The sequence below is a fragment of the Pyrus communis genome, chromosome 16 (genome assembly GCF_041283825.1).
Source record: "Pyrus communis isolate YQ-2024b chromosome 16, ASM4128382v1, whole genome shotgun sequence".
In the NCBI taxonomy this organism is placed as follows: Eukaryota; Viridiplantae; Streptophyta; class Magnoliopsida; order Rosales; family Rosaceae; genus Pyrus; species Pyrus communis.
The window spans coordinates 27,782,527-27,806,437 of record NC_142580.1 but is presented as its reverse complement, the minus strand read 5'-3'; the positions used below and the strand labels follow the sequence as shown (position 1 = coordinate 27,806,437).

At 36.8% G+C, this 23,911-nt stretch overlaps 1 protein-coding gene and 1 long non-coding RNA gene across 2 annotated transcripts; one reads left to right on the top strand and one right to left on the bottom strand.

Annotated features, from left to right (window-relative positions):
* Nucleotides 1-360: 360 nt before the first annotated feature.
* Nucleotides 361-1,180, bottom strand: LOC148690233 (uncharacterized). The gene is made up of 3 exons (XR_015957693.1): nt 1,069-1,180; nt 863-973; nt 361-410 (listed from the first exon to the last, which is right to left on the bottom strand). It is a non-coding gene; the product is annotated as an uncharacterized LOC148690233 (long non-coding RNA).
* A 17,904-nt stretch (nt 1,181-19,084) lies between these two features.
* On the top strand, nt 19,085-22,131 carry LOC137732389 (NAC domain-containing protein 71). Its single transcript, XM_068471697.2, has 5 exons — nt 19,085-19,913; nt 20,452-20,729; nt 20,859-21,182; nt 21,286-21,520; nt 21,612-22,131. The coding sequence occupies exons 1-5, from the start codon at nt 19,757-19,759 to the stop codon at nt 21,725-21,727; spliced, it is 1,110 nt and encodes a 369-aa protein (XP_068327798.2). The 5' UTR covers nt 19,085-19,756; the 3' UTR covers nt 21,728-22,131.
* Nucleotides 22,132-23,911: the final 1,780 nt, after the last annotated feature.

The following is a 23,911-nucleotide window of genomic DNA, read 5'->3' as shown; positions in this document are numbered from 1 at the left end:
ATAGGACTGTGCACCTAACTTGGATCCAAGCTGAGCGTATGGTGCGGGAGGTGAACATCACGTGAAGGACTGTGCTCAACTCTGGGCGGGAGCACTGACACCGGGGGTGCAGGTTATGAGCTCTCTAAGCATCTCAAATCACTACTGAATGTAAACATGAATTACACTTACCTGGCACTTACCTGTGCGTCCGCAGCACCAATACACACACATATATAAATGCAACTAACCATGCATAACAAACGGCAATATAATATATGGCATATAACTAATAAACATTTAAATCACTTTCTGGGAAAATATAAGTATATAGGTATATACGGAAAACCAAAAGCCCACTCACTGGTATATGGAAGGTTCGTAACCCCCCTGCCTCGAGTGACCACGCTCGTCCTCGGGATAGGATTCACCTATATGCGAAACAACTATAAAAACGTTAATTTTAAAGCACATAACCAAACTTTAGAAATAACTTCTCATACAATGCTCAAATGGGGTGTATGAATACACCAACGTGATCTACTCAACCTCAGGAACATCCCCATATTTTTAAAATAATTTTTCACCGTCGCACGCGCCCCCACGCGCCGACCACGTGCAAGCACGTGCCTGGCACGCTGACGGCGTCAGTTGACGCTGTCAGGAATATTCCGTTATCCCTAACGGTAACCGTCAATGGCGTTAAGAATATTCCGTTGTCTTCTTCGGCGAGACTCCGGCGCCGGAAAATCGAGAAAACTTTAAATCGTCCTATCTTCTTCGTTTGTCAACCAAATTTCACAAAATTGGTACCAAAATGAAGCTTACAACGAGAGGAACAAAATCATACTACTTTCAAGTGCTAAAATCCACGAAATCTCACCTGGAAAATCACCCCAACTCCGGCCAACCTCGAAACTCACTATCCCGACGTCCAAAACCTTCAAGCGAACCACCCCGAGCCTCCTAGGGACCTCACCAAGCTTCCTACAAGCTTGAAATTCCCAAAAACATGAGAAATTACGTGTGCATGAACAATACCCAAAATCGGGCATCCCGAGTTTGACGTGAAAACGAAGGTATTCTTACCTGAAATGGGTATGGTTGGACTCCTACGAGCCTCACGAGCATGGATATGTACTTTGTTTCTTCGATCTGTGGAGATTTGATGTGTTTGTGTGTGTGTCCGTACGAAATGGATGGAAATGGGAAAGGAAAGGGAGCTCGGGACAGGTGCAGGGATAGGGGAACAGTGAGGGTGAGTGTGGGGAGGAGTGTGTGGTGCAAAACCAGCCACACCAAGCCAAAAAGAACAACTACACAACGAAAAATCACGCTAGGGGCAAAATCTTCTTTTCACGCGTATGTTTTAAAATTTTTCGGGACGGGTTGTCACAACAAAATCTTATTTTATACTTAATGGAAGTATAATATTAACTCTAAGTGTTTGTTTAATCCATCGTTTTGACGTGATATGCATTCTACGAAACATTTTTCAATGATCTAACCATCAAAATTATTTGTACACACTCCGAGATTGCATCCATAAAAAATTGTAAAAAACAAACATTCAGAGATTACGTAACGTAACAAAAGTTTTCGACGGTTATAAACGAAAAATCACAGTTTAACGGTTATTTTAGCTCCGCTTTTAATGATTTTTTATAGCTACACTCCTCGACTCTATAAGAATGCAATGAATAAATTCAATCTTCAATTTAAAATATTTACACAAGTGGATACCACAAAATCTTATTTTATACTTAATGGAAGGATAATATTAACTCTTAAGTGTTTGTGTTTGTTTAATCTACCGTTTTGACACGATACAAATTCTACGAAACTATTTTCAACGATTCAACTGTCAAACTTATTTGTACACACTCCGAGATTGCATATGTCAAAAAACGTAAAAAAACAAACATTCAGAGATTACGTAACGGAACAAAAGTTTTCAACAGTTATAAACAAAAAATCATAATTTAACGGTTATTTGAGCTCCGATTTTAAAATTTTTTTACAGTTACACTCCTCAACCCTATAAGAATGTAACGAATAAATTTGATCTTCAATTTAAAATATTTAAACTAGTGGATACCACAAAATCTTATTTTATACTTACTGGAAGTACAACATTAACTCTTAAGTGTTTATTTAATCTACCGTTTTGACGCGATACACATTCTACGGAACTTTTTTCAATGATCTAACCATCAAATTTGTTTGTAGACACTCCGAGATTGCATACTAAAAAATCATAATAAAAAAAAAATTAGAGATTAGGTAACAGAACAAAAGTTTTCAATGGTTATAAACGAAAAATCACAATTTAACGGTTATTTTAGCTCCGATTTTGATAATTTTTTACAACTACACTCATTGATCCTATAAGAATGCATTGAACGAATTCGATCTTGAATTTAAAATATTTAAACTAGTGGATACCACAAAATCTTATTTTATACTTGATGGGGAAGTATAACATTAACTCTAAATGTTTGTTTAATCTACCGTTTTGATGCGATACGCATTCTACAAAACGTTTTTCAATGATCCAACCATCAAACTTATTTGTACACACTTCGAGATTGCATACGTAAAAAATCACAAAACACAAACATTCAGAGATTAGGTAACGGAACAAAAGTTTTCGATGATTATAAATGAAAAATCACAATTTAACGATTATTTTAGCTCCGATTTTGATGATTTTTTTTACAGTTACACTCATTGAACCTATAGGAATGCAATGAATGAATTTGATCTTTAATTTAAAATATTTACACTAGTGGATAAATCTTATTTTATACTTAATGGAAGTATAACATTAAGTCTTAAGTGTTTGTTAAATCTATCAATTTGATAGGATATGCATTCTAGGAAACTAGTTTCAAAGATCAAACTGTCAAATATGTTTGTATATACTCTGAGATAGCATGTGTAGGAAATCGCAAAAAAAAAAAGAAACATTCAGAGATTAGGTAACGGGACCATGAGTGAAAAAAAAACATCCAGAGATTATTCTGGTGGCAGCGCAAAATTTTGCTTTGTTCGTGTCGGTTATATCCGACAGGGCCATGAGTGAAAAAAAATAATATTTAAATCATGTGTTTATTTATTTATTTATAATCAATGTAATATTTTAATATAATAAAATAGTCAATTTCTGTCGGTTATAACCGCCAGAAACTAAAATAATAAAGTAGTCAATTTCTGTCGGTTATAACCGCCACCATTAACTTAAAAACCTCCGGAATATGTTAAAAATATTTGAAAAAAAAGAATTCAAAAATACTGGCGGTTATAATAACTTTATGGCGGTTGCATTTGACACTAACTGAATGATATGTCAGATATCTTTTATCCGACATAATGGCTTATTAAACTGCCACCATCATCCGACACCTAAAGCTAATATTGTAGTAGTGGTTCCTGTTCGTCAGTTTTCATCAGACTACCGATCAAGTCGAGTCAATGTTCAACCATTTCAACTTGCCACCACAGAATCAAGGTAAGCACTTACACGTGTTCGTGCATCAGAGTTATGTATTCAATCCAGTTATCTTGTACTTTAGATTTGATGAACTTATTTTGACCCTTAAATTCTTGAGTGTTCTTTTAGCTTTTTTGGCATGGTCTCTTGCTAAATTAGGGAGGAAATTCCGAATAGGCTAGCTTGCTAAGGCATGTATGAACTATATTGTTCAATTACGTGGTGTGCCATCACATTGTATCTCATCGTGATGCACGTTTCATTTCCAAGTCTTGGGAAGCTTTTTTGAAGGCCATGTACTAAGTTGTTAACTTGTACCACAACTCACCCTTAGACTAATAGCCAGTTTGAACGAACTTTCCGGGCCTTGAAGGACATATTACATTCATATGTTCTGCAATTTTAGTGAGGTTGGGATGGACACCTATCTCCATTGAAAGTTGTTCTATAATGACATTTATCATTCTAGTTTGGGTATGGCACCACAGGGGGTGTTACGTTGTATGGGGAATTCTATGGACAACACTTGATAAACAAAAGAGTATTGCGATCATGTATTTGAGGGACCGAAATTACGATGTGGGAAACTATGTATTTCTATTAATGTCGCCCTGGAAGGTAGTGCGTGAGTGCGATCGAGGTGTAAATCGGACGATTTATGCATATTCTTTTAGTGAGGGGCAAAGTGGTAATTTTGCATTCTCAGGATGTAGTTGCTTGCTTATTGAGACAACAGTGAGTTGTTGGTATTGCGGGTTGCAGATTGTAATATCGATGGCTTATTCTTTGGGTTCGTTAAGCAAGTAGGCAAGTAGGCCGTATACGTTAGTATCTCGATTAATTAGGTTTTGTACCTAACTAGTTATTATATGGGCTTGACCCAAAGAGACACACATACACATATTTTTGAAGTACACGACGTTACGAATGTTTGGATGAGAGTCATCATTTTCGGTTTTAATTTTAGTGCTAGTATTTTAACTTATATTATTATATATGTATTCTTGACGTTATGTTATTTTGTGTGTGTGTGTATATATGTATGTTTTTGACTTTATGTTGTTACAGAGATATTATACTAAAGGAGAATGAAAGTATGAGATTGGAGGCATGAAAGAGGAATCCTTCGAATCTGATCGCGACAGAATGACATTCTCATTTATACAACTGCTCTGACTTGATTTCTTCCTTATATATATATATATATATATATTTTTTTTTTTTTCAAGTATGTTAGGTATAGCAACTTATTTCAAATTTTAGAGATGAATTTTTTTTAAGGTGGGTAGATTGTAATAACCTGTCCCTGATTTTACAGATTTATTAATTTTAAAGGTGTGATTTTACGAAAAATGCCCCTCGAGTAAAAATGTTGACTTCCGTTGGCCCTCGTATCTGGAGATGTATGACCTATTCTTTTAGCATATTCTTATCGTACTCGTCGTCACGAACTTGTGGGCATGTTGTGCAGATTAAATTTGGAGTTTGAATGAGGTTTTTACGAAATTTTAAACGTTAGGGGTATTTTGGTAATTTTATATTTCATGAAGATATTTCTATTTTCATCCTTTGTGGACCTTATTATGTCAGCCAGTAGGGCCCACTTGTGTCCCCTTGTCCCCGACTTCTTCTTTTTCCCTCGTGACCCTCTTTTCTTCCCTCACTCATCTCTATCTTAGAACTCTTATTCTCTCTCTCATTTCTCTCTACACTCTCTTTCACTCCAAGCACTACACACACGCACAACCAACAACAACAAGGACTGCAATAGCCTCCTCATGACATATGGGAGCCCCACGAACCAGGAACAATGGAGAAAACCCCTCAAATATCTCTCCCTGCGCTGTATAGTAGCAGCCACTGTGCTTGTGTTTCTCAGGCTAGTTCTCACCATCTCCGGCAAAGGTGAACCCCATAGAATCCCTTCGATTGTGTTTTGGCATTGGATTAGGGTAGTTTTAAGTGTTGATCACATGTGGATGCAGAGAATTCCCAAGAGAGGGCACTGTGCATTTTTTTGGAATTTGAAACCGTAGCCATTAGGTCACTTTCAAACCTCTTTTTGGACCATTTCCTGCCTCCATTGAGCCTCGATTTTAGTATAAACATGTTCCTAGCTTCACTTTGGCTTTTGAATCATTAAATTTGGTTGAAAGTCGAGCTTGAAATGAGATCTGAGAGTCGGGGGAAAAACTTGCAAAACTGTAGTAACTCACGAGGAAGGCGAGTACTAGCTTACTAGCGGATGCGTGGGGGTTCTTCTACGCTCGGTGTGTACAGCGCGTGGTTGCCTGCACAACCACCTTGTTGTAACGACTTGTCCCCAAATATTACAATTTTTATAATTTTAAAATGTGAAATTACGAAAATGCCCTTCGAGGCAAAAATGTTGACTTTTGTTGACCATCGTGTTGTGTCACATAAGATTCATTTCCTTGGTGTATTCTTGAAGTACTCATCATTAAGAATGTGTGGGAGCAAGGGGAATCGAATTTAGAGTTATAATGAAGAAATTATAAACGAACAAAGTTGAGGGCATAATGGTCATTTGACCATCATCTGGAAGGCTCCAGATTGCTGGAGCAAAGATCTGTGAAGATACATGTGTGGCTGTGATGGAAAGAAAAGGAAAGAAAAGGAAGGGTGTGGACCAATCAAAGAGGAAGGTGGGGAGTGAACTAATAAGAGTGGAGATAAAGGAAGGAAAAGAGAAAAGGGGAGAAACAGCCAACCAGGGTCGGATCCCTTTGAGTCGGTTTCTGGTGGCTCATTCCGTCGTTGTTTTCATCCATTTTTTGATGAGTTGGAGTCACCTACCACCACCACTAGACTCATCGACCATCCCTCTTTAATTTCCATACAAACTTGATGGCTGTTAGTGGTAATTTCACGATGAACAAACTTCATCTTCTCCGGAGCTCCACAGTGGCGATCCACTATTTCTGTGAGTTATGCCGTCGATCATCACCATCAAACAATATCTTTCAACCCTAGGAACAAAACCCAAGCCAAGATCAAGGCGTTGAAGGTCGTGTTGCCGTCGAATCGAAGTGCACCATTTGTAGGGTTTCTGGCGGATCACGGCATTTCCAGGCCACTTCTCGGGCGAATTAGACTTTGACCCAAGTATGAAAGTTGTTCCTCTCATTGAGATCTTCATACTTGTAAAATTTGGTGATTTTTGGAGTTGGTCAGCATTTGTGGGTTCCGTTCGCGGGAAACCGCTGTGTGGGGAAAACCTGAGGCCCTTCCTTAAGTTATTTGACGTGTTAAATTCGAATCTGCTATTAGTTTTTTTGAAATTCCATCGTTTTAATAGAGTTTTATTAAATGGTCTTCATTTGCGTTTAGGTGCGTCGGTTGGAAGATGACACCATCCTCCTTCGTTCGAGTGGCTCTTGGGCAACAAAATATCTGTGAGTGGACCTCTTCTAAATTTCCATATTTTTATAAAAAATTAGCCTAGCATGCATTTCACACTTCATGAATTGAATATGTTTTATATTATGTTTTATGGATTTCTATAATTATAGTTTAAGAAATATTTATGATTTATCTAATTTACATTTTATTAAAAGTTGTGAATTATTGGATTCTCGTATATACAATTTTATGGCTTTCGAATATGCTTTATTTTACGAATTTATGAATATGTGAATTATCATGATTTATGAGATGGAGTTTAAGCCTTTGAGCTTTGGTACTATACTATATGAGATTTTTAGAAATGTTTTCGGTGCTTATCTAGTGGGTTATCATATGGCACATACACATACCATGGGTATGACGTCTATGGCCATAGGACATAGTGGAGGAGTAGTGAGATATATATACCCTTAGCTTCACCGCCGAAAGTGGTGTCGGACAGGTACTGCCTTTGAGCGACTATGATACCCTTAGAGAGTATAGTATGGATGAGTATATGGATTTGCCTGCGGGTGATTTTACTACCATCTCTGAGCATTGTTTTAAGCATACATGTTTTACGAACGTTTTCATGGCATGTTAGAGTTTTCAGAAAACCTATTATGTAGTACTATATATATGTTTTCAAAATAAGGGGTTAGTATGTTCATAAATAAAATGGTTTTTGTATTATTAGTATTATTACAAACTTGGGTCCACTCACCTTTTCGGTTTTGCACCCCTTTAGGTGTTAGAATTGAGGCACGCGATCTAGGCGTCATGACACTTTTGCTTAGGTATCTTCAAGTTTGCTCTATGTAGGTCCCATTCCTCGGTTTGTACCTTCTATCATAATTATTTCACTTAATTCTTGATTAGTTGTATGCTTTGAACATGATTTTGCACTAGTGTACGTCTTTCTAATTACATATTTTATCGGTATGCATGCTTTAAAATGGCTTTGTCACCGTCGGGTGTCGGCCAGCACGTGCCTACCCTGATATTTGGGGATGTTGGGGTTGAGGCATGTCATTGTGGTGGTGTGTAGAGGAACCCGAGGTTCCTCGTTTAGTTCCTCAACATGCCGAACTCGAATTCACCTTCCGTTTTCTGAAATTCGATCGCTTTAATATAGCTATTTTATTAACCATACTTTGTATGAATACGCGAATTTAGGATAGTAGGTTACGTATTTATGTAAACTGTTTCGTTTCTAGGTGAAATGCATATCAAAGATTTCCAGAGCCCGCATGGCGGATTATGACTCGACTAAAAAATGGCTATGAGTGGACCCCTTCCTAAATGCATGATTGTAAATTCTAGGATTGCATTCATGAAAAGCAGGATTTCCTGATTTTACGTTTCATGAGATATATTTATGATTTATCGAATTTACGTCTTATTAAATGTTTATGATTTATTGAATTACATCTTACGAAAGATTTACTAACTATTGCTTTTACACCTTTTGAGACATTATGGATTTGTGAATATGGTTTATGACGATGATTTGAGCTAGAACACTTTTATAAATTTATGATATGATGCTTTGAGCTTTTGAGCTCTGATGATTTGATACAAGAGATGTGATTTATATTTTTTGTGCTTATTTAGTGGGTAATCATACAAGACTTGCACACAATACGAGTATGTATCTATCTATGACCATATGACAAATTAATGAGTAGTGAGATATTTATGACATACTCTAAGCTTCACTAGTGAAACTAGTGTCGGACGGCTTCGCAAGCCACGACTAATGTCGATGTGTTATGTACCTTTTCTTCTCTGGCGTAACCTAGAGTCGTACAACTTCACCTTCAGGTGATGGGGCCTACCATGTTTCTTCACTGGCATAACCCAATGTCGTACAGCTTCACCCTCAGGTGATGGATATGCCTTCGGGCGATTATGATACCACTACCGAGCGCTACTATTACCCACACACACACACACACGCACACACACACACACACATATTTTTACAAAGGTTTTATGGCATGTTAGGTTTTTGGGAAAACCTACTATATATGTATGCTATATGAGTTTTCCAAAATAGGGAGTTAGTACATTAAAGAAAAAAGGTTCTTGCTTATTATTATAAACTTTGGTCCACTCACCCTTTGTTTTGCACCCCCTTTAGGATTTACAAATGAGGCGTACGATCCTGGCGTCGAGACATTCTCATATTAGTAGCTTTGAGTCTTCATCTCGCTATAGGACCCATTTCTCTGTAATCTTACCTTTTTATAATATTACTTTTGCGGTATTCTTGACTAGTTGTATGATCTGAACACGTTCCCGCATTTATATATTTCATTTTATTTAAATTTACATATTTTATTTACGTTCGTTCTTTTCTTCATAACTCGCATGCATGTTAAAATGGCTTTTGTCACCCTTGGGTGTTGGCCAGCACGTGCCCATCCTAGTGTTTGGAGTATATCGGGATCGAGGCATGTCAGCTATTGCCTTGAGGACGTATGCACACTTGCTGAACCTCGTAAATACTGTGTCTTATTTACTTTATGTTCCACTACACACATATCCTCAATTTTTTCACAAAGAGTATTATTTGTTAAAAAAAAAGTATATTAAGCTAGTCAAAATAGTTTAGAATATAGAGTGTTGTTGGAGATGTTAAGTTTTTTTTTTTTTTTTGTTGAACAAACGATATTATTTATACTAAGAGAGTGGGGTGGGCTAAACCTTACAATGGACTAGAAATAATGTGGTTTGGATTCACCTTTGGCGAGAATAAACCTATGACCCTTCGCTTACAAGTAAAGAGGAGTATCACTAGACCTTAGTACTAAATGGCATTGGAGATGTTAAGTTAAAATTGCTAGCCAAAACAAATTTGGGGAACTATTCACGAGATAAAGAGAAGAGTGCACTATAGTGAATTGAGCTTTATTAAGCTACTAAGGGTGCCTTTGTTTGCTCTCACTAGCCCTTACTAACTGGAGTGCACTAAAGGTTAGTGTAGCTCTGTGGTCGTTACCACATGGACTAGCTTTAATAGGATTACAAGGAACCTGCGTCGATTAAGTCCCTTGCTAGAAGGTCTTAGCGAGCCCCCCTCAAAAAGCAGAGGACTGCTAAGACCTCATGTCGTCTCCTTTGCTTTGTCTGCCTTGTTAGAACCTACAAGGTCTTCAATCCCACGCCACCAACTCCGGCCGAGGAGGCACAGCATCCACTTCACAATTGGTATCCGGCTCAACCACGTTCTTGGTCGGAGGGTTTGATGAAGAACGGTCTTTTGCTATATAGGTCTGTAAATTTGACAAAGGAGAGGGGTCTTCTGGTATCTGACGTGAAGGGGAAGAAGGGTTTGTGGATTTGGACTGGAGTATGAGATATATGTCATATGAAGGACTTGCTTTTATGTGCAGGAACAAATAAATGGGTGCCAACCTGACCGTATTAAATTCTGGAAGCTAACACTAACACACTCGAAAATCATTGCAAGTAACTAAACAGCCTTAGCAATGTTGAGAATTTGCTCTCTTTGGAATTGTTGTTGAACAAGTAAAAGTTTAATAATATGGTAATCAAATATTTATGTACATCTAGAAAGAATAATTTAACACAAAGCTGAAAGAGTATGAGGATAGGAATGAAGAAGTAAATGATGAGGCACTCCACCTTGTATACTCTTCTGTTCTAGGACCGGAGAAGAGAAACCGAGTTAGAGGTTTTGGTTGAGGAGTTAATTGGTCTAATGTGCCAGGCATTGTTACTGAGGAGAAGGCTTGTTTAGGGTGGTCTAGGCAGTTCAAGCGGCATGTGAGGAGCAACGAGGGGCAGCAAATCAAGCTCATAATGAAATTGAGAGGCTTAGGATGGAGGTCACACAGAAAGAGGAAAGGCAGATGCTTGAGGCGGCAAATATGGTACAACAGTAGAGGAAGTAGTGGGCAGAATAAATAAGATGGACATGGAAGTGGCAACCATGAAGTGCGGAATGATGGTTGATTGCATGGAAGTGATGAAGAAAAGCACGGGAAATGTCGTGGAAGTGTGTTTGTTGTAAGCCACTGTTTCAATAGCAGCATGTGAGAATGGTGTTGAACGCATCAAGCAGGGATACCAAAGAAGAAATAATATTTTGGTGAGCATTGTAAGCTGAAGTGATGGTTCACTATTGAAAGAGGGACACCAAAACACATGCAGTGGGCAATGGAGAAATAGAAACTTTGATAGAGGACGTTGATCATACATTAGTGGCTGCATGGTGGCTAATGTCCTTAGACACCAAAACCAGTGTGTGAATGACCTTGAAGGTACTTATAAAAACAGTGTGTATAAACATCTGTGGGTCTTTGAGTTGGTGGATGCAGCTAAATCAAATCTTAGCCCACTAATTTGAGAATTGGGGCGGCAAATTGTCACATTTTTCTACCCCGGTGCAAACTTAGTGCCAAGTTTACCAATATACTGACCCCTTCATAATTCTTGGCACCAGCAGACAAAGGGGCCGAAAGCAGTAGACAAACAAGGACCAGGATAAGCAAGACAAGGTCGTCTTCTCGTTCGCCAATTTCCCATAAAAAGACACAGAAATGTACTTCTGCATTGCCCTTATTTCTTCGATTAGTATCTTCGTTCACAATTAGAGAGAGAGAGAGAGAGAGAGAGAGAGAGAGAGAGAGAGAGTCCTGACCTTCTTTTCCCTTGACTCCATTTCACACAGCCTCAAGTTACTCAACTACTGTACAGTAAACCCTACTTTCAGTCATTGCTCGTAACTGTTGGTAGTTGATTTGATGAGTACTTTTGTCCCAGTAACTCAAATTAAGAGGGAATTCGTTCACCCTAGCTCATGGATATTGGTCAAGCACTATTATCTTTAAAACGTTTCCAAAAATGTATTTAAGGAAAAATTTGACAACTACTAGTTAGTTAATCATAAAGCTCTAGGGGGAAGAGAGTGTACTGGAAGAGTCTGGTTGAGTATATATAATAATACCATATATAGTTGAAGAATTTGAATCATGTCCACATTACTTATCTCAACTGAACATGTAGAAAGTGTTAGTTGCTACAGTACTGCAGTTGGCACAACCAGAAATTACCATTTACCGTACGAAGTTTTGTCCCACGAACTACATGTCGTCAGGCAAGCAACTTTTACCCGACGGAAGACCTATGTTTGTTGGGCGAAAAGGTCAACGTTTTGGTTTCTTCACAAGCTTTTGCCTGACAAAAATGATTCGACAGGCAAAGCTTTGGTCTTTGGGTAAAGGTTTCGCACCAATGGAAACCTTGGCTCGTAAAATGGCAACCTTTACCCGTGAAACATCTAGGTTTCGTCGCGTAAAGGTTGTAATTTAGGGTATAGGGTTTTAATTTCGTTGGGAAAAAGTGAGGATATGGTTGGGATATTTAATTTATTCGATAATTTTCGCAGTCTTCAAAATTAATTTTAGCAATCTAACCGTCAAGCTTATTTGTATATACTCCAAGACCACGTACGCCAGAAATTACCAAAAACAAACTTTCAAGGATTAGGTTACAAATGAAATCTTTTGACAGTTAGAAACAAAAAATCATGCAACAGTCATTTGAGCTCCGATTTTGATGATTTTTCAAAATTGCACTCATTGACCCTAGAAGAATAGAATGAACGAACCTGATCATTAATTTAAAATACTTACATTAGTGGATACCATAAAATCTTACGTTCTACGTAATGGAAGCATAGAATAAAGTCTAAGTGTTTGTTAAATCTATTGTTTTGACGTGATACGAATTCGATCTATGAAACTAGTTACAATGATCCAACTATCAAACTTGTTTGCATGTACTCCGAGATCGCAAATGCCAAAAATCACCAAAAACAAATGTTCAGAAGTTAGGCATCGGGATGAAATCGTTTGACAGCTACAAATGAAAAATCACTAATGGCTATATGACCTTTGATTTTTTTTTTTTTTTTTTGAAGGATGGTAATTGAGAGTAAAACCATGCAATGAATCGACCAAATCATCAAATTTGATGATCTTTTTACCGTTTGAAATTAAATTAAAAATTAACATTTGCCCAGCGAATTAGGTAGGTTCAAGTCGTCGGTAAATATAAATAGATTTGTCTGGCAACACTTCTAAATTCTTTCTCTCGGCCACAACTCACATCCCCCACCACTGTCACAACTGGCATCTCACTGCAAGTCCTCTCTCTCTTTTGGTTTGTTTGTTTGTTTTTTTTTTGTTTTTTTTGTTTTTTAATATTAATTTGTAAGATTTGTTAGGAATGTGGTTTTTTTTTTGTGAATTATTAAGAATATTGTGAATATGACGAATATTTTGAATATTATGATTTAAGTGAAAATGATGAATTTTGTGAAAATATTGAATATTGCGAAAATAGTGAATATTGTGGGTTTTTTTTTTGTTTTTGTTTTTGTTTTTTTTTTGGGTGAATATTGTGAAAATAGTGGAAATCGGGAATAGGTAATATTGTGAAAATAGTGAATATTGTAATTTTTGTGAACATAGTGAATATTGTGAAAATCGGGAATAGGTAATAATGTGTAAATATTCTAGTGGATATGGTGTTGAGTTTCCACCCATGCGTCCCGAGTTTGAAACTTACCCTCTCCTAAATTATTGTAAATCTTCTATAGAATTCCCGTCGAGACTTAGGTCTCCTCTTTGGTGCTTGGGTTGCTTGCGGCGATGGTTGCAAGGAGATAGAACAAGTTGCTAGCGTTTCTATGATTTTTTTTTCTTTCTTTTGGGCTCCAATTTCTGTATTAGGCTCAAACTTTGTTTGTATATATTTGTATATGGATGGTCTTTTTCTTTGTTTTGTGCTTACTTTTATTTTTGGACCTTCTTTTTCGAAATCTTATTCTATTGATAATGAAGTTATCTTTGACAAAACAAAAGCTAAGCACACCAAGCAAGAACTTAACTTAAAAAATAAAAAAGCAAAAACCCAGTTCAAGTAAAAAATTGAGAAGAGCATTACATTCAATTTTACATTTTTTAAGTAAAAATAGAGAGTTCAATTCAATCAAACCAACACACTGATTTGAGTTCAAGTGAAAATTTGAGAAGAGCATTTCATTTAATTTTACATTTTTTTTAAGTAAAAGTAGAGAGTGCAATTCAATCAAATCAAAACACTTATTTGTAAGCACTACATCAGTTGGTCCCACTGCAAGCAGATCGTCAAGTGACATTTTCATCCACAAATATGTGCATAGGTAAATTCAAAAAGAGTCTTCATGTACATCTTCAACCTTCAGCTCCCACCAAGGCTTTGTTTTTCTCTTCTAATTCCAAAAAAGCTGGAAATCTGAGTAAGCAAATCACACACTTTTACTACGAGTCCTTTTTTGTACCGTGTGAGACCAAAAAAGAAGATGACACAATCACTTCTGTATAATAAGGAAAAAAGTGCTTTTCTCCTACTCATGATGATGTGGAAGGAGCTTGGCCTCTACTGCAACTAGTAAACCCAAATTCTTCAAATTCAATTATTCTTCTTAACATATTCCTATAAGTCTCCACACAAAAGAAAAGAGATGCAAGGAGACAGAGGACCAGCGAGGCGATCGCAAATCTCACAAATTAATTAAAGAGTAAACGTATGCCCTAAAAAAGATCTTCGCTCACTCACAGACATAAATTCGGTTACGCCAAAGTTTTTCTCACATGATGTCAAAAAAATTTGAGATTCATCTACATATATATGTATGGCAAAGATTAATTTACATTTTTGTCAAGTAAATTATACCTCAATACCAGAAAAAGTGATCCCACACTCTCTTTTTTGTAAGTTGTTTATGTCACCTAAATGGATTGAAATTGAATTGAAAATTTCATTAGAGTATTTAACAGAATTCAATGTTATGTTCTTTTTGTTAATATTAGTATACAGTTTAAGGTTTAAATATAGATGATCCACTCTTAATTGCATTGAGTTCTTTTAAGATCAAATCTCATACGTGACGTCCATTAAGCTTGATATTTTTGTAGTATTGATTTTTTAAGATGTTAAGTTGAGAATAATATTGATGCATATTTGACTTAAAAGTGGATATTATGGAGCTGGTAACACAACAGATGACATAATTGAATGATGATATTCCTCTAGACGATGTTAACCGAAGATTTTCAAAATTAACATCTTTCTTCTTCTAGTGATAGAGTTAAAAAAAAAGTTGTGCAAATGTACAATGAAAATACGAATGGGCAATGGTATAAAAATAATGGGTCTGGAGAAAACCATGCCAATTAATCAAGGGAGCATTTTTATTCATCTTCATAAACTATGGTGTATGCACCTTATTTATCATTGTTAAATGAGTTTAAAATTTAATATTCGTGTAATGGATAAACACAAATCTCAAATTCAAAGTCATCTAATGGTGATAGATAAAATGAAAAACATTATTATCATTTGAAGATGGTGAGCAAAAATGCTCTTATTGATCAAAGGATGAAAAATGACCCGTTATCCATCAAATTCATTTGCATGTTTAATGGGCACATCCATACCCATAGAATAGCTTGATCAAACACGACCCACTAGATTATGGGTACCCAGGCCTATCCATTGAGGTTATAGGAAAATTAATGAAAATGACATAAAAACTTTGAGTTTTAATGATAAGGACAAAATAAAGGATAAAGTGAATAGTACCAGGATTGACTTTTTAGTGTAAAAATATAGTTTTTCGGTAAAGTGTACAGTACTGGAAACTTTTCGTTAAAGTTCTCTTCAGTTATTTGTTGCTGGTGTTGGTTGTTTTTTTTTTTTTTTCCCACATTTTAAGTTCTTTTAATTTATTAAAAAAAAATTGAAAAACCTGAAAGTACCACAACCTAATAAGTCAAAAAACTATAAAATAAAAGGGTAAATTACATAATACCTCCTCAGGTTTGAGATCTATTACAATTGCATACAACATCTTTAAAACATTTCATTTTCATACCTTACCTACTATTTTATTTCAAAATAATACCTCTGTTACATTTTCCATCCATTGATCCGTTAAGCGTTGACGTGGCTGCCAAATGTGTGCCACGTGGCAATTTTTTTTTTTAAATTTTTTTTTTTTATAAAAACCTGTATCTTCTTTTTTTTTATAAAAACCTGCATCTTCTAAAAAAAAACTTAGAAAACGTAGAACCCACCCCTGCAACCTCTCCCCACCCCTCTTCTCCCTCCCAAGCCTCCCAACCACCTCCCTCTCCTCCACTCTCTTCACCTCCCCTCCCATCCAAAAACCCACCCCATCCCACCCCCACCCCCACCTTCCCCTAGCCCTTTCTCCTCTTCATCCCCACCCCCCTTCCCCCACACCCACCCACCCTCCGCACCCACCCTCGTACCCACCCTCCTCCCTCCTCTACACACCCCATTCCTTAAATCCACACCTATTCCTCCCATTTTCACCTCACTAACCCGATGATGGCAGCGTAGACGGGATCTGGATTTTTTTAATTTTTTTATCTTTTCTGGGTTGCAAGGGAAAGAAGATGAAGATGGGGGGGGGGGGCGGGGGGGCGGAAGACGAATTGAAGGGATTTTTTTTTCCTGGGTTGCAGGGAGAAGAAGATGAAGATGGGGGAAAAGAGAGGAGAAAGAGGGGGGGGGGAGGGAGGTGCGTCTGCATGGGTCGTGGGGGGGATAAGGTTTCTGGGTTTGGGGGTTGTGGGAGGTGTGCTTCAGCTTTTGTTTTTTGTTTTATTTTTATTTTTATTTTTATTTTTATTTAGAAGATACATGTTAAAAAAAAAAAAAAATAGTATGTGAGGTATGAAAGTGAAATGTTTTAAAGATGTTGTATGGGGTTGTAATAGACCTCAAACCTGAGGGGGTATTATTTAATTTACCCAAAATAAAATGTTCTAAATAGTATTTTGTAATTAGTGTGATTGTGTAAATTAGAAGTAGGAATCAAAGGATCTAGAAGATATTTCCTTGACTTGTATTACTTGTAGAGATAGTAAAGTTCATCACGATTAGCATAAATAATGACACTATATATGAGGAATTAACACATAATTCCTCAATCCCTTCTCCTTCTCTCTCATCTCTAGCCACCACCTCTTTGTACTCTCCCCCAATAATTAAATTTCACAACATAAAATACATTCATTGTTGCAGTACTAAATCAATTAAGAGTGTGATTGCATGATGAATGCCACATTTAGTGAAGTGGTTTGTGGTCTGTTCACAATGTCAAGGGTGAAATCGTCATAGAGAGCATATAATCCATGTGTTCTTCTCCTATTAGACGTGGTTAATTTATATCTCCATATATACATTTATGAAAGGGACAAATGGTATACCATAATGTACGATTTTGGTATGTATTTGAATGATCACGCACACAAATTTTTTTACAAACTAGTATAATTAATTTGTTCACTGCAACAAGTAGTATAGAACTATATATGTCTATTAAGTACATGATGATTTGCACTGGGAACTTAAATTGTATTCGAACAGATTATATATATACTTATTTATTTATTTACACACACACACACACCAGTGTATCAAAAAACTCGCCCCGAGGTGCGCCTAGGCGGCTTCAGAGGCGGGCGGCTATGAAATCGCCTCTGCCCAGCGGGAGTGAGCGAAAACACGCCTAGACATGGTTGAGGCGCGTCTAGGCTGCTAAGGTGCGCCTCTAGGCGTTTTAATGGCGTCCTTTTTTCTTTTTTGAAGTTGCAGAATCCGTAATATTTTGAGTTGCAGAGCTAGGGTGCCCAGTGAAGTTGAAGTTGCAGAGAAGAAGAAGATGATGACGAGGGTTTTATTTTATTTTTATTTATAATTTTTTCTCTTTAAAATATAAACGGACCCACTTTACTAATATTTATTATCCTACTATATTTTTCTGTTCTTCTTTTAATTTTTTAATTATTTTTTCCTCAAATGCAAGATAGATGGATAAGATTTTTTTTGTTTTTGCTTTTGTTTTTATTTATTTTGAAAATAGATAAGTATCTTTTATTAGATATTCTCATGACAACCCAAGAAAAAAAAGATAAAACATTAATATTATTATTTTTTACATTAATATTATTCTTTTCTTAAAGGAACATTATATTATTCTAATTTTTTTTTTAAGACTACATATCCTACCCAAATATTGCTCAAAACTCTCATATACATATAAATAGGGACTTACTTAAGACTCTAAATGTATGACTATTTGTTTGATTGTTGATTAATTTGATTGCTTGGTTAAATTTATTTTTGAGAGTTAAACTTGTCGACGACGTGTGCACTTTTGAATGACAATTAATATAACCCATATTATAATATATATATATATGAAAAAATTTAGGTCTCGAAGCCTCACACCCCAAGGCTTTCGCCTAGGCGGGGCTATCCATGAAATGCCTCGCCCACGCCTTCACCTTTTAAAACATTGACACACACAAATTAGAATACAATGACCTTGATGTTTTGGTTGCATGTAAATTTCAAACTTGGCTACAAATACAATACTGTTGAAAATAATAGTGGGTAATGAATGCCCACATAGAAACTGAAGACATTGGGTAGATTTTCAATGCCCATAAAAATTAATCTTGACTTGGGAGATGAAGGAAGATCATATTGTCAAAGATGTGTGCTTGGAGTTGCTCTATAAATAGAGCACTCCGTATGCTTTCAAGACAGAGCATAGAAAGAAAGAGAGGAAGAGGAGATGAGAGAATACATAGAGTTATCTTTGTACTCCTATTATTCCAAATTATAATGAAAGCACCACTGCTGTCCGAGGATGTACTCCAGTCACACTGACGGTAGAGGAACCTCGTAAATTTTGTGTCTTGTTTTATTTATTTCATTGCACTCACACCGTCGATTTTACAACAAATACATTCGTATATTTGGTACAATCACCGATTTATATATGATCTAATGACATATTCAACGACTATATCTAACTGTCAATGTATAATTGTATTGAGTTCAATGTACCCTAATTAGTCGTCTCGTGTTTGAGTCATCAAAAGGTCGAAATTCAGTTTGAGAGGGAGATAAGAAGTAACTGTAGGGTGTGAACTGAGTTCGAGTTATGTGGACGTGGGCCAGTTCCATTTGGAATTTTATGTCTGCGTCAACAAGCAATCTTCTTAAACTTTCGGTGTTTTCCTGTGTGCATTTTGGACGGTTGGTTCCCCCAGAATACCTATATATAAGCACACCCAACTTCCCACTCTTTTTACTCTACCTTTCTTCCCTCCCACCCTCTCTTCTCCCATTTTGTTTTCTTGACACTGACTCTTGTTCTACCAACATCCCTTTCTTGGCCACATTTTTCTAGCTGCCACTGCCAACCATTCACAAAAAAAAATTCAATTTTTAACAAATTTTGAATCGGTGTAACATCTGTGTATTGCTATAGGTTCTAGGTTCTGATTTCGGAATTAGTAACTAGAGTTTCTACTTCTAGAGCAATCTCTCTCTTGGACATTTTCGGTTTCGGTACAAGGATTTGGCACCCTAGTTGTGAAATTTGAGCAATATCAGCTTCTGGTATTTGCTTCAAGGGATCAAGTTTCGTTCATTTTCATATGGTTTTGGGAATTTAAAGAAATAAGTTGTGAGGGGGATTGGTGGGGGTGGCACATCGATCATAAGATAGCGGTTTTCGAGGACAATGATTCTGCTAGACAACGGGTGCACGCAGTCGAAATTTTACTCACTTCTTGATAAGAAATCAATTTTTGATAAAAATTTTTACTTCTGGATTTTCCACATCTTTAATAGATACATTTTGGGAACTTATTAGCTATAACTTTCTAGCCATTCTTCATCATAACATTACATAAATAATCTTCCTGGCTCTCTGTTCTCATTTTTATTATTTTTCATTTAAATTGGGATATTGGAGTTATGGGAGGAGCATCACTGCCACCAGGTTTCAGGTTCCACCCAACTGATGAGGAATTAGTTGGATATTACCTTCATAGAAAGGTGGAGGGGCTCGAATTTGAGCTTGAAGTTATTCCGGTGATCGATTTGTACAAATTCGATCCCTGGGAGTTGCCAGGTAATTAGTAATTCAATGCTTGCAACTCTTTACTAGTGACAATTTCTGTACATACTTGTCCATTGTTATGCTTTCTGAGAGATTGAATGAATTGCAACCAGTTGGTTCTGCAATAGGAAAGTGAATTATTTTAGTCTAAACTATGAGGAACTTGAACTTGAGCGCACGGGGATAACACTGGCCAACTTGGCTACGCTCAGGCGTGCATGTCACTGTTTTTAATGGCACTAGAGTTATGCATCTTCAATTTTATTGTTAAAATTGTACTTCTGTGACTGTATTGGATTAAGTAATTAATCAATGTTTTGATTGATACCATAAAGCGAGTTATACAATTATGTTTACTTTGGCTTCTTTTCTTGTTCTTTTTATGAATTCAACCTGTGAATAATCTTCCTTTTTTGACAGGGCATGTAGGTTACTTTATTACCAAAAAGCCGAGATAATTGGCTTTATATATTCCCCTATAAGTACAAGAACAATGAAAGTTGTTTTCTTCCTAAATTCCTTTTTTTTTTCCTCTGAATTTTGATTGCAGAAAAATCCTTCCTCCCAAGACGTGACATGGAATGGTTCTTCTTCTGTCCTCGGGATCGAAAGTATCCAAACGGTTCAAGAACAAATAGAGCTACTAAGGCAGGCTACTGGAAGGCCACTGGAAAAGACCGCAAGGTTGTTTGTCAATCTGATGTGACTGGGTATCGCAAGACCCTTGTGTTCTATCGTGGACGTGCTCCTCTAGGAGATAGAACAGACTGGATCATGCATGAGTACCGCCTCACCGATGATCTTGCTCCGGGGCCATCAGGTCATCAGGTACATCCATCCTACAATGCCATCAAATGCTAATTATAACTGGAGTTGTTCATTTTAGAGAGCTTTTGATGCTACTATATACATTTCGGAAACCTTAAGTTGAATTCAGGAATTTGATCATGTCTGCAGGGAGTTTTTGCTTTGTGCCGTGTTGTTAAAAAGAACGAGCATGCACAGAAGACGCTTGATTCCCATGAAGGGCCAAAGGTCAAGGGGTTTGGAAGCGCTTTGAGCAATAAGGAGGATATGACCTCAATAAGAATCTCAACCGACCCCTTAAGCATCTCTGCTGATATATTACATTCGAATTGCCTGAATAACGAAAGTCATTATTCAAGCCGCGCTACTTCTCCATATGAAATTAATCCAATGGCAGAGTTTGAGCCAGCTTTGGGAGAGACCAACTGTGCAGACTTTTGGGTCTCACCTGATTTAATTCTTGATTCTTCTAAGGTATTGATAAGAGAAAAAGAAAACCATGAAATTCTGGAGGACTAATGATATTTGTTCATATTGTTACAACTTTCTCAAACATTTTTCATTGAGTTTACTGTAGGACTACCCACAGTTACAAGAAGCTATGCCTGATTACTTTCAGCAGTACGAGTTTCCAAGCACAATGATGCTGTTGCAGTCATATGAACCCAGAGAATCACCTAGCTCATCATACTCAAATTTCACAGGGGACCTTAAAATGGCCGATGATGTGCATCAAATAGGTGGCATGTCACCATTCTCTGGACACACAGACTACGTGGGTTACTATGGGAATGAGGAAATGCAATTTGAAGGTCTTGACCAAACCAGTTCACCGAGATATCAAAACCCCTTCTGAAAAGATGAACCGAAAGATCATTTTATCGCTCCTTTTTTCTAATGCAGGGTCTGAAACACGGGATAGGCAAGCTCTAATTTGCAGGCAAGTGAGTGCAGATGGAAGTTTGGGGGAATTAGGAGGACTTTGGTTACAGGAAGACAATATGGTCATTGTGATGTAGGGGTCGGCCCGGTGCAGGATTGATCAACCCGGTACAATGTATTGTGTCATCCACAGTCGATATCCAAGACAACGCCTTTTAATGTTGGTTCTTGGTAGTATAAGATAACTATGATCACTCGTCTTTTACATATAACGAGTGGCTTGTTTTCTTTTCAGGAGTAGCATGTGTCCTTCATCTGTTGTTTGGAGTTGTTTTAGAAGCCACTTCTGAACTTCCTACTTTGTTTTACTTTGCAATCTGTTAGTTTCTCCGGGTGAATCACTTTTATCGATTGCACTTGGTGTTGGTTTTTCTATTTACTTGTATGGTTTTAAAAAGTCTTATTGTTAAATATGTATGCTACCTTGTGGTTATTATCTATACAGTGTATTTTCCATGCCTTGTGCATGTATGTGGAAGCATCCTTTAGTTATTTGATTCCTTTTATATGATACTAGAACTTATGAACTTGTTATACATAGTGCTTTTACTTCTTCTCTTCTAATGTTGATCTCTTTTAACTATCTTCTAATTTTTATATTTTCTTTATTAACAAGGCGATGCAATCCTAATAAACTAGAAGGGGGATTGCAGGTCAGGTGCAAGGGAGTTGACACACTATCTTAACTGATCTAACTCACGTCTGCCTATAATTTTTACTTTTTATCATTTCTTTAAAAGGGCATTACAACCCTAATCTAATGAGAGGGGAATTGGAGCTCGAGTGCAAGAGGGTAGGCACACTACCTTAACCAACTAACCTAATTCACATCTGCCTATGTTCTAACTTTTTATCATTTCTTTAACAAGGCAGTACAACCCTAATGTATTGAGAGGGGGACTGGAGCTCGTGTGCAAGAGTGTGGGCACACTACCTTAACCAACTGACCTATGTTCAACTTTTTATAAGGCAAAGAATAATTAGTTTGTAAGTACGCCAATTAAATACTAAAGAGAGTAACAAAAAGAGAGATGAGGTTGAGCATGTGAACTGAAGGCAGTAGTACTTGTGTTTTAAACTTTCAACCACCTTCAATCATCATGCTCCTTCAAATTATTGAAATTTTTCCAAAATATTCTCTCGAGATTTAAAGCTAGTGAGAAAGTGAACTTTTTAATGTATTGATAAGCCATCCCATAATCTCATTAGGGAGTTAGAGTTTAGACACATTTTTTATGCTTTTTGTTGGTTTGTAATCAACTCAATTTGGTGGGCAACTAGCTAAAAGAGTTTCACTTGCTAGAATTCCCACATCTTTTGAAGATTGAAGATTCACTTTTCTGTTAAACTTGATCTTTTATTTTGGCTGCTTCTAATCCAAAAAATTACATTATATAACTTTGAGAGCTTACAGTGGAAAAGCTCTAAGCCTGAGGGCCCCTTGATACTTGATAGACTTCCACCACTTATCTGTTCAAAAGCTATTAGAGTAAATTGCTTTGTTGTTGTTCAGTGGGACAATGGAGTTGAGTGATCATTCAAACTTTTATAGTTAGAACATTGTTCTGAAAATTTGAATTATGCATGCGGTCGTGCGGATTCAAACTTAGAATCTCATCCTCCGATACTCCGAGAAGTTATAGCAGTGTTTAAATTGGAGCTTCCAGTTTTCTACCTAAGTTTGAAGTTGCTCTGATTTAATCATATGGGGCTGAACTGAAGTTACCCATCAGAATTCCATTCATTCTTCAATCTTTGAGGTGTTTTTTTGACAACCCCAAACACAAGAGTTTCTTATGAGAAGTGCAGCCACCACATTTTTGGACAGTTAGTAGTGTGAACATTCCACCAAAAGAAACAAATTGTAACTTTATTTTTGGACAATTAAAAATAATAGATTTAAATATGGGCATGATGCCTTGAAAAGGCCATAAAATTAAAGGGTGCCACCCACACCCATTAACAATGTACATTTCCCTCAGCTCAAGTTTTCCAGTTGTTCACCTTGTTAAGCATCTTGTTAAAGAGAAGAGACTATACCCATATGTCACTTCACTTTAGGAAAGCTATTGCTTTGCCATCCTAAAAGGCCTATAATTTACTCTTTCCTATCTAAGAGACCAAGACCCACCATTGTTTTTTAAAAAAGATTCTCCCACCCCCTACTACTATACATTTCGTTTCACTATCAGTAGATCAGTACCTACTGCTTCGTCTAAAGTATCGAATAAGTGCCTGCGACTTTTCCTTTGTCGTCCAAG

Excerpts from the sequence above, each read along its gene's own strand:
- LOC137732389 (XM_068471697.2), top strand. The coding sequence starts at position 19,757 with ATGGGAGGAGCATCACTGCCACCAGGTTTCAGGTTCCACCCAACTGAT. Across the intron at positions 20,730-20,858 it reads CGGGGCCATCAGGTCATCAG|GGAGTTTTTGCTTTGTGCCG; the intron begins GTACATCCATCC and ends TCATGTCTGCAG. Across the intron at positions 21,183-21,285 it reads TAATTCTTGATTCTTCTAAG|GACTACCCACAGTTACAAGA; the intron begins GTATTGATAAGA and ends AGTTTACTGTAG.